Source organism: Aplysia californica, unplaced genomic scaffold (genome assembly GCF_000002075.1).
Source record: "Aplysia californica isolate F4 #8 unplaced genomic scaffold, AplCal3.0 scaffold00131, whole genome shotgun sequence".
In the NCBI taxonomy this organism is placed as follows: domain Eukaryota; kingdom Metazoa; phylum Mollusca; class Gastropoda; order Aplysiida; family Aplysiidae; genus Aplysia; species Aplysia californica.
Genome location: NW_004797401.1, coordinates 918,136 through 929,984, shown reverse-complemented (window position 1 = coordinate 929,984; position 11,849 = coordinate 918,136). Strand labels below are relative to the sequence as shown.

General features: G+C 38.9%; 1 protein-coding gene across 1 annotated transcript in view; it reads left to right on the top strand.

Annotated features, from left to right (window-relative positions):
• The first annotated feature begins 479 nt into the window (after window positions 1-479).
• The window catches only part of LOC101854319 (H(+)/Cl(-) exchange transporter 7), a 45,217-nt gene continuing 33,847 nt past the window's right edge, over window positions 480-11,849 (top strand). Inside the window, exons 1-4 of the mRNA XM_005096543.3 lie at window positions 480-770; window positions 8,442-8,594; window positions 8,999-9,070; window positions 9,948-10,080. Coding sequence (XP_005096600.1) covers window positions 633-770; window positions 8,442-8,594; window positions 8,999-9,070; window positions 9,948-10,080 — 496 coding nt within the window. The 5' untranslated portion in view covers window positions 480-632. The remainder of the gene's footprint in view (window positions 771-8,441; window positions 8,595-8,998; window positions 9,071-9,947; window positions 10,081-11,849) is intronic.

Below are 11,849 nucleotides of genomic sequence, written 5' to 3'. Positions count from 1 at the left end.
AATATTATATGTCATTATGAGTGAGTTATACATGTACATATTAATAGATAGATCTAGATCTAGTATAAAATAGACGATGTGATCTATAGTTTAAAAATAACACATAATAAACAACAGGCCCTATCGGGTATACTTCATAGTCTTGGTTTTCTTGTCTTTCAGTGAAATGTGTACCAACAGGCTACTATTTAACTATTTATTATTCTATAATAAACTAAATTTAGCCTAATTGCTTTTCCGGGTAAAAATTTTTTTTACCCTCCTCCAATAAAAAATTAATTGCTCATATACACAATTTGTCGGTAAAGTTAGACTTAATGCTCATGTTACGTGAACACGTACGTAGCCCTAATTTGCATTCTTGTCATTACCATTTATGATCTCATCAAACCGTTTTGTACAAATAGTCAACCAAAAGTCACGTGATATTTTATCACGTGACTTAAAGCACCACAACAACATTTCAGTCACTGTCAGTCAGTTCTTGTCTGTCACGCGGAAGAAGAGACTGCATTCTGGTTTTGTAGTGGTTATACTTGAAAACTGTGGACATGAATATTGCCCCTATTCTGCTTTGAGGCAGCTGGTTTCTTGACTTCTATAAAAACTTTTCCCGAAAGTCCAGTAGACAAATGGCTCAAAATGAATACACTCCACTTTTAAGGAACCGCCCTGATTCCGCCCAGTACGGTGAAAGGATTTACAACAGAGGGAGATGGCGTGCAGAGGACGAAGCATCATCATCGAGTCCAGCACCTTCACAGCCTCAGGTCAATTTTGTTTTTGAGATTTAAATGATGCCTTACGGTCATGCTTGTTATTTTTTGTACTTCAGCTGTGCAATTCCATTTTGTAAAGGAAAGACTTTTGATTAGGAGCTTAAATTTTCTCAGTGGCCACTAAAACTAAAAAGTGTAACAGGAAATTGCAAAACTGACAAATTATTTATTATTATATTGGCTATTGATTAGATTTATTGATCATGAATCATACCCCCCAAAAATTAACTTTTGATTCAGGTAAATTTTTGAAAGGACTTCCTTAACGAGCGACCATGACCCCAACAAACACAATAAAGAATCGAAGGGGCTAGAAGCCCTTGGCCTGGCCTAGACTGCCAGTCTAGCCGTACTTAGATCTAGGTTTGGCCGTATCTACTCAATCCTGTTAAGTCAACTTAAGTACACAGGTCTCATTAGATCTAGAGTCTAGATCTAGATCTATTAATTATTCAGGTTCAAATACATGCAAGTCAGCAAGGCACCTTGGTTTTGTCTGAAATACAAATACTTTAGGGCCACCTCTATTCTCACCCGGAGTGAGAATAGTGCAGGCGAGTCTTATGGCTATTCTCACCCGGTGCGCGTTCACCAAATTTTGCGTTCACCCTAAACCACAGAATTCTACACTGTGATAACAGAAAAATTGTAGAATTCTGTGCCGTGAACAAACGTTCCATTACAATTGTAGCCTACTAAAAGCGTACAATTTTGTCTGTGGGCAGTGGAGAGAGAGAGAGAAAGAGAGAGAGGAGTAGCGCGAGAATTTCCGGGCAAAACAAAATGGCGACCCGCGTAGTTCGGCTCGATTCGAAAAGTTAAATAGCCGTAGCATCTTTGTAGACAACCAAATTTATTTACTTTTGTGTTTTAACATCATTTTTTAACTTTGTTTTGGTCAATTTGATCGTCCACACCGATAGACAGTATTCAGAAAGAGACGGAGAGAGAGAGAAGAGGGGAGGAGTTGATCTTGCGAGAACTTCCGGGCGGGTGAGAATAGCCACTTTCTTACTTTAGGCATTGCAAACTAAAAATTTCATGGTAGCGTCAATTGCCACCGAGTGACGCGGTGGCAATTGACAAAAATTGACTTTTTGTCAATTGCCACCGAGTGAAGTGGTATCAAGTCTGAAAACAACACTATCGGTAAATGTTTACTTTCACTCCCGCACACAGATGCACTGTTTCAGGGGTCAAACTGCTGTACTGTTTGCTGCAGATCACACATAAAGCCACTAAAACTGTCGCAAATCAATTATTTTCAAGACAATTTCAAATCTAACTGTAAAATATCAAATTATGGGTGTAAAAACAGGGGGGCATGCCCCCCTGTAACCCCCCAGATTTTCTTTTACCCCAGTGGGGCAGGCCCCCCTGGAACCCCCCGATTGGTCCAAAGCATGTCTATCTCGGTTAAAAACAATCAAATATTTCAAAAACTATTAATTTGCGACGGAAATGAAGTTGATATTCGTGTTCAGCGCATCAATATTTAGTAGAAAATAGACGACTGGTAGCTGAGTGTGAGACGGGAGGGAAAATAAAAAAATACCACACTATCTTTAGCATTATACATAATGTGTGTCTAATGGGTCAATTTGTTCTCAACTAATTTCATTGGACGAGCATCTAGTCTAGAGCTACGGTACCAACTTGGCGTTTTTTCAATGAGACGTAGGCCTAGATCTCTAGGCTAGCCTTATCCTACACTTTGGTGTAGAACCAACACAGGCAATTCTAGAAGTAGCTAGGTCACAAACGCACACAAACTGAAATCAACTGATTTAAATCAACCCAACCCTCACACACACACACACACACACACACACACACACACACACACACACACACACAGACGGACAGAGGAGAGGCGAGCACTCGAGCACAATAAGCTAGATCTACCCACCAACGCAAAAGAGCTTCAGTTTACTCGGTGGTATTTGACAAAAAGTCAATTTTTGTCAATTGCCACCGCATCACTCGGTGGCAATTGACACTACCAAATTTCATTTACAATTCAGCCATCAATATTAAGTACGGCTAACCTGACAGTCTACCCGTACTTAAATACGGCTAGCCAAGAAGTCTAGCCGTACTTATCTTAGGCTCTATTAACATTAGAAAACAGGAGGTTTTAAAAAATACATGCATTGTCATTAAGGCACGTGGTTTCGTCTCAAATACAAATACTTTAGGTACTGCAAAACTAAAAATTTATATTTACAATTCAGTAGGCCTATTTTTTTTATGGTCAGTCTAGCCATCATATTAAGAATAAGTACGGCTAGCCCAGCTGTCTAGTACGGCTAGCCAACCAGTCTAGCCGTACTTAAGTCATTAAGTATGGCTAGCCTCTTCCATAAAGAATAGAGACCTACCACTACCCCAGGTAAACCCTAACCCTTCCCGTCCCCTAAGGTGCCCTACCCCTACCCCTCTGTTATACTCTGTATTACAGTCATCGCTCGTTACGGAAGTCCTCCTACATTTTTATTTTCACTCTCATACACTGCTTTGGCCACTTTAGGGTCAAGTTGCTGTATTGTGTACTTCAGATCACACACATCGTCGTATCAATGCCTTACTAACGAATCGTGCGAGCTGGCCGGGAACACAGTTTCGAGTTAGACCGCTTTAAAGTTTTCTGTTGATTTGCAGCAATTTTTTAAAGTTCTTATTTCAGCATGAAGCGTTCAATGAAATGAGACCTATCTTAAATGCTGTTTGGGTACTTATTTGTAGCGGTAGAAACACAACTACAAAACTATGTGAGGAAAACCCCCCCCCCAGATCAGTTTGATCTTTACTGATTCTATCTTTATTTGCATTGTGAAATTCATATTTTGGACAGCTAAAAAACAATGTCAATACTGAACAACATCAACATGAGTAAATATAAAACTAAAGCAATTGTTTAAATGTATTTTAACATGTTTCTTCAGCAAATTGCAAAATGACATTAATAAATATTTGGGAGCAACAAAAGCAAATTCCGACGCAATCGCCCCCTCTCTCTCTCTCTCTCTCTCTCTGTCTCTCTCTCTCTCTCTCTCTCTGTCTCTCTCTCTCTCTCTCTCTCTCTCTCTCTCTGTCTCTCTGTCTCTCTCTCTCTCTCTCTCTCTCTCTCTCTCTCTCTCTCTCTCTCTCTCTCGCTAGTGATAATGAGTCAATCGATAATTAGAAAATGCATCAAGTAACCTTTTTTTTGTTTTTTTACAGTGCTGGGCATTAGCATTGAATTAACTGTCGATCAGTTTGCATCTTAGAATAGTGCCTAATAATGAGGCAAATCTTGTGGTCAGGGTGACGGATTACTGGGTTTTTTTCATTGTACAGGGCCTTCAGGTCACCATATTTTCCTTTGGAGAGCTTTGGCTGTTCTAAGCTTCGTTGAGCAGGTTTTAATTGACTGCAGCTCTACAGCAGATGGTGAGAGAATCCCATTCTTGTTGCTGATGAGATGTCTTAAAACGAATGGTCCATGGCTCAGACTTCCTGACTTCTAGTTCCATGAAATCCATCCCCTTTAGAATGTTGCCATTGTCAGAGGTTCTCACTCTGAGGATGAAAGAAGAGGCAGCCTTCGACTTGAAATCAAGTATGTCTCCAGTCGAAAGTGCTGTTGTTATGTAAGGCTTCTTTTTGCATGCTGTGTCGATGACCCCCTTAAGCCTGTCTGGAACGATGGTCTCTGGCACCCTTTTCATCGCAAGTTCAACAACGCTGTGTATAGAATCGCCGGAACTCTGGCCATGGTTGGTTTTAAAAAAGTAATGGCGTAATCTTTGGATGTTTGTTGAGGACTTCAGGAAGTGCCTTACATGGATGGCACAATGGAATTTTTATTTTGGCCTGCGCATCCATCTGACAAAAAGTTAACATGGGCAGCACCTCTAGAGTCAAGGAGACGAAGAAATTTGTCTGCACAGGATGAAAAGAAGCCAAAAGAAGCAATGACCACTTTAGGGTTTGCTGCAGACTCTTCTGTGCAAGCTTTAAGAACTGCTCTTACCTCGTCCTTTTCCAAGATGTGTATGGCATATTCTTGAAGAAATCCATCGGTGTTGTTGGAACCGTTGTTCTTCGTTTCACAAATTCTACACAGATCTTTTTTTGGAAGGTGGAAGCGCAGCGTCATAGTGTGAAACACCGTGTGATAATATGCATAGGTCTTTGGGGTGGTCTTCCCGTTCTCATGTTCATTTAATTCGAACATCTTTGCCACTGTCAGGTTCGGGGCGAGATACTTAAATGAACTTGTGGACCTGCAAAAATGAATCGAAGGTGAGCATAGCGAATATAAGCAGATTAAAAGAGCATAGGTCTTTGGGGTGGTCTTCCCGTTCTCATGTTCATTTAATTCGAACATCTTTGCCACTGTCAGGTTCGGGGCGAGATACTTAAATGAACTTGTGGACCTGCAAAAATGAATCGAAGGTGAGCATAGCGAATATAAGCAGATTAAAAGAGGAGTAAGGCAGGGTAGAGTTATGTCACCAGATCTCAATATATACGGTGAAACAATTTTTGGAAACAAAGAAGAATATCCAGGCCTCAAAGTAAATGGAGAAAATATTAATAATATTAGATACGCAGGCGACACAATCTTAATTGTTAGTTCAGAAAGGGACCTTCAAATGCTTCTAGATACAGTTGTGACTGAAAGTGAACATAACAGGTTGTTGTTAAATCTGCAAAGAAAACAGAATGTATGGTTGTATATAAAAAAAACAACAACAATCAATCCTATTTTTAAATTTTTAACCTCGTTGGCAAAAGGGAAAAAATCAAGCAAGTACAACAGTTTAAATATAATAATAATAATAATAATAGATAGCATTTTTATAGCGCATATCCCCGCTCAACAGCAGGCTCTATGCGCTTTACACTATATTAAGAGAGAGAGAAATATCTAGGATATATCATTACATATGATGGCAAATGCGCAATAAAAATAAAACGAAGAATTGCAATGGCTAAAGATAGTTTTAAAAAAATGAGCCCAGTCCTAAAGGCAAAGGACAGAACTATCTCAATGAAAACCAAGATATGAATTGTATAATAAAAGGAAACAATCTTCTTACCGATTACACTTCACTTGCTTGATACTTGACACAAATTCTTTAAAGGTAGGGTAGAAAATTGCGAATATTCGTAGTTCAGTGTCCTTCATTCACTTCACTTCTTGGTAGTATAAGCGTACGTTAGTATTACTGAATGATGAAAATGTTGCGTTTGCTACTTATGCATTAGCCTTGGAATTCTATTGGTTTGAAATGATACATGTTGTGACAGGAGCGCGTAAATCCTCAAAAGATTTTTATTAACATGCCTCCTCAGAGACAACGATATTGTGTTGATTTAAGATCACAATGGAAACAGAGAGAGAGAGAGAGAGAGAGAGAGAGAGAGAGAGAGAGAGAGAGAGAGAGAGAGAGAGAGAGGGAGGGAGGGAGGGAGGGAGGGAGGGAGGGACTGATAGACAGAGAAAGAGAGAGGGAGGGAGGGACAGATAGAGAAAGAAAGAGAGAGAGAGGGAGGGGGGAACAAACAGACAGAGAAAGAGAGAGGGAGGGAGGGACAGACAGACAGACAGACAGACAAAGAGAGAGAGAGATAGAGACAGAGATCAGTTGTAGCCACCTAACTGCAAAATATCAAATTATGATGATTATGGGTTAACACAGATGTGGTCCTAAGCGCGCAAATTACTAGGCCGATAGGCTTCTACCGTGATATAGCCTGATATTAAAAACCATAAAATATTTTTAAAGGCCAGCTCCATTCGGACTGAAGTCCGATTAGATTTCCTATCTATTCGGACATTAGTCCGAATATGGGTTTTATCTATTCGGACTCGGGTCTGAAAAAATGTTTTATTTTTCGGACTCAGCTTCTAAGTGAGTTATGTTAGTGAAAGAGGTTACATAATTATCATTTTAGGAAGGACTTCTGTAACGAGCGACCACCCAAACAAACACAATAATGAATGGACCTAACTCCCCTAACCCTACCTCTACCTCTACCCCTAACACTAACCCTATCCCTAATCTTACCCTACCCCTAACCCTACCCCTAATCTACTCTGTCTCATAGTGGTCGCTCGTTACGGAAGTCCTTCCCTCATTTTATAATATAACTGTCGTCTTGGGATTTTAAGTAAAACCAAAATTAAATCTAGATCTAGAATTACTGACTAGGACTGTACGTGAAATTGTGTCAAAAGTTGAAAGACTGCACTCTCATTACCCCATGGCAGTGTCACAGTAACCGACCACTCAGGGTCTTTCCACCACCACTGCAGCATCATCATTACTAGGGCCCTCTTTTGGTATGAAACCTGAAAGTGACATACAGATCACTAAATAATTGCATTAAATCAAAAGAAATGAACCTGTTTTGATAGGTTTTCATCTATTGAAAGAACTCTCGATTAGAGAGGCCTGTTTAGGAAAATTGTTGAATATTAATACCATCATTGTTGTAAAGGAATGCGACTGAGCCACTGCCAGCGGCTTGCAGAAGATCAGGAGTTTTCAATGTGGCTGAAAATAAAGAGGAATTCAATCTGACATCCAGAACAACATTGCTTGTTGTAGTGTAGTATGAATTTTGAATTTTTTTTTTACATTATTCATTTCTTATTAGAAGAGTGCGAAGGGTGTACAATTTAAACGTTTAATGAAAGTGATATAAAGTTATACAGTCAAACCTGTGTAAGACGGCCACCCATTGTCAAGGAAAAAAGTGGCCATATAAGACATGACTAATCAAGATGAAGAAAACAAACCATTCCCGTCTGAAGTCCCAATCGAAATAACCGCATTGTTGTTGTTGGTGGTGGTGGTTTGTATTTTGTTTCTTGTACGACGCTTTTGTCGCAAGTTCATGTTGATGTCCATTGTTACTTTGTTGCAGACTGGGTAAACAGTGACTACTCATCTCACTTACGATTTGTGTAGGAGTTCTGGGCGGTTTGGTACCTATTGGGAGGGGACTGCGCAACATGATCAGCTGGAGGGACTACTTAACAACAACGACAAGTGATTGGATTATGAAGGCTCGCCCACAACGACAGGGGCCAATGCACAATTTATGACAAAATGTAATGGAGTCACTAAGTCTAAGGTGGCCGTCTAAGATGGGTGTTATTACTTAGTTTGATAGGAGTTGTGTGTTAAAATATGGTGACCGCGGCCGCGTTGGACAGGTGCCCGTTTTACACAGTTAAATTATGTAGAAAAAACGCAAAGGGGGGGGGGGCGGAATAGAAAGTGGCCGTCTTATAGATATGGCCGTCAGGACAGGTTCGACTATTTTTTTTTTCTCCTTCTTTGGCCTTTCTTTTTAGAGGGTTGAGAAAAATATCACATGGTATCTCAAAGTATATATTCCATTCTGTTTTTTTTTTTCCAGCTATCATTTCTTGTGTCGGAAGCTGATAAGGACTTTGCTGATTATGTTCTATCCTTCTCAATATCAATAAGAGTAGGATGGACTCCCCACGTACCTGTCGATAATAAAATAGATGTGCCTGCTTTCACATTAGAATAATTTCTGCTCTTAATTAATCAAATTTCAACAATATTAAAAAGAAGTGATTTCTGTTTGACCAAATACTGTTGTAAACTTCATTTTTCAAAAACATGTTTTTATCAGGTCAACAGCTGGAACGAGACACATGAGTCAGTCGTTGTCTCAAGCGATACATTTTCTGCGACTCGATCAGCGCGCCATCAAAATTACGAATCAGCAGATGACAAGGACATTGTACTGGAGGAAGACCATGACGCCCTTCGGGCTGACTTTGAGGTGAGTGAGGAGTGGTCTTGTTAGTATATTACTCAATGGTAAATGTATAGACAATACCTCCTTTTTGTGGAGGGGGGGGGGGGGTAGAGGCATGTCTTTGTATTGTGTGTGAATACAGTTTACAAGGGCAAGGGTTGTGTAAGATCGTGTTTTTGTCTGGTGTACAGTTGTCTAGCTAATACTGGTTGATTTTTTTATCAAGTAAGTGTGAAAAAGGGTAATGTGTTGTTTGTCAGTGTTGCGTAATGATGAAAAAGACCAAATGAGTTTGCAGTACTGTGTCACTGAAGGCATAATAGTGAACTGTTCCAAGTCTGTCTCTCAGCTTAGTTCATCTCCATTTTAACATTTGTGTAGTGCATTACGGTACTTTATTTTACCTTTTCTTTTTAATTGTTCCGCAGAGCTTGGACTATGAGGTGTCTGACAATCTCCTGTACCAGAAAGAGGAAAAAGACAAAAGTTCCAAGAGATGGGTAAGCTAATGCTTATACTGTATTTATTGTGAACTGATGCCAGGTTGCCCTGTGTCCAGCAAAAAAATAAATGCTTTTCAGAGGTTAATTTTTCATGTTATCCTTGCCCCATATAATCACTAGTATGTCACTTCTGGGTCTATTTATATTTTAAGACAGGCAAACTGGTTAGGGTTTTAGTTTATAGCAAGGTTATAATTTTGCCGTTATCAAGAACTTTGTAATCGGTTGTGGAAATGTGAGGGTTCATTTTCTTTTCTGTGACATATTCAGTTGTGTCATGCTCCCAAATTTTACGAGCTAGGAACAGCAATATAAGCTGATGGTCGTTTGCAACCAAGCAGTAAGATTGTCATATAGTTTTAATAGAAGGAGATTTGGCAGTAAATGGTTTCTGAATAGGATTGTTTGGTCCTGAATAAAGAACAAGCATTTTATCTATCTTTCTGTTGTTTTTGTCTGTTTGTCTTCTCTTGAGAACTCTTTTTGCAAACACCTTTAGGGTGGTTGGCAGGCGTTACTGGTAGATTCTACTTGAACAAGCAGAACAAATCAAACTCACTATCTTTTCCTTTCTTTTCCTTTGTGGATTTTGACATTGTGGAGGTTTCAGTACCTTTTTGTGGTCTTTCTCACATGAAGCTATAATTCCCTTTTATATTTTCCTTCCTTACATTAAGGTTGTAAACCCCTTAATCTCACTTATACTTTTTTCCATTCATTGATAATTTGAGAATCTATCATTTCCTCCTACTCTCTTCCCCTTTACCTGTAGCAAGTACATCCACATGATAGCTACTGTGCATATCAGCTATTTAGTGGAAATATAGACAATTAGGTATATTTTTTTTCAATATGTCATGTCTTTTGTCCCCAGAAACTGTACTGGAGGGGCATACGGCGCTGGTTCATTTGTTTTCTCATTGGAGTTATCACGGGTATCACAGCTGGCATCATTGATCTTGGTGTTGAGAAAATGTCCAGTGTAAAGTTCTCTTCAGTCAAGGAGCGTATCCTTGAGCATGGCTTGCTAAATTCTAATTAGGTTTTTTTTGGTAAGACTTATTTTATACAAGTGCTTCGCGATATGCTGCTAGGCTTGTACTAAAGAAAAGGAAGAGGGACCACATTACTCCCATGTTAAGAACGTTGCATTGGCTTCCCTTCTCAGCCAGAATGTTATATAAAATTGCAATATTTTGTCATAAATGTGTCAATAACAAAGCTCCCTCATATCTTAGTGATCTCATCCAGATTTATGTTCCATATTGATCACTAAGATCAGGCGATCAGTATCTTTTAAGAGTTCCTAGAAAAGGGGGTAAAAAATTAGCTGAAAGATTGTTCGCCCACCTTGCTCCGTCAGGTTGGAACTCTCTTCCCCAACCCTTGAGACATACAACATCTGAGTCTAAATTTTAAAAATCTTTAAAGACACGTTTAATGACATCCTTTTTATGTCAGTAGATTCATGTTCAATACAATGTTATGTAAATGACTATGTATCCATTTATGTATTTTGTGAATTGCAGTGTATATATTATTTTATGCTCATTTAGTGACGATCTGTAAGCGTGTGCGTGTGATAAGCAAGTAGATGTGTGTGCGTGTGTGTGTGTGAGTGTGTGTGTGTTTGGCATACATGTGTGTGCACATGTGTGCGTGTTATGTGTTCGTGAGTGTGTATGTGTGTGTTTGTGTGTGTGTATGGGTATATGTGTGTGTGTTTGTGTGTGTATGAGTGTGTGTATTTGTGTGTGTGTGTGTGTGTGTGTCGCGTGCATGAATATTGTTCGTACATGCATTTGTGTAAAGCGCCTAGAGCTGTGTTTACATGGGAGTGGGCGCTATAGAAATGATCTTTATTATTATTATTATTATTATTATTATTATTATTATTATTATTATATTGATCTATTGTCTGTTGTTCAGATGTTTGAGAGACTAGAGGAACTAGGCACTGAAGTCTGTTCAACATGTTATGAATTGTTTATGAGAAAATTGGGTTGATAGTGTTTAAAAACATATTCAAACAAATAAATATAACCACTTTCAAATGCAAAATAGAAAAAGAATAAGATGAAGTATTTTAAATGCTCTGCCCTGTCTCTCATTCTGAGCTGTTTCAGGTTTATTTTGTGTTATTGTTTAGTTGTCTTCATTTTGTCAATTAGAACAGAATAAAAAAATTCTGAATTCTCTGCTTGAATTGCTGAAGATTTAGCAAGGGAAGTTGGGAGTGGAGGTGGGGGTAAATTATGTGTAGACAAGGATCTTGGAGAAGCTATGGTTCTGCTCAAGTTTTTAGGAAGGATACCTTGCTCTTGTTTGTTTGTTGTACACTCCTATGCTAGACAGTAGAGGTGGTTGACTGTCAGGGTTTTCAACTCAGATGTTAGTGTTTGATGCTTTCTCCTGGAGGAAAATAGTGTATGATGCTCTTCTGGTGGGTGGCTGGTGGGTGCTCTGGTTTGCTCCGTTCTTTCCTATCATACATTTGTTGCTCATATCTCTTCTCTTTCTTTTCTTTGTGTGTTACTCTTTAGTATCATTTCTAATTCTTGGTATTTATATCTTCTATTTGTGGTGTAAAATTCCAACTAAAACTATAAGTTGCTCTTTAGGAAACAAGATGCCTTTTTTTAAAGCCTGTCTTAATTATTTTGTATCGGCCTTATTTTTTATTTTTTTATCTATTTTTTCCCCCATTATTTTGGTGTTGGGCTTCATTTTGAAATGGACTATGGACGTGCCTGCTCTTCTTCAAAATCTATTTTAT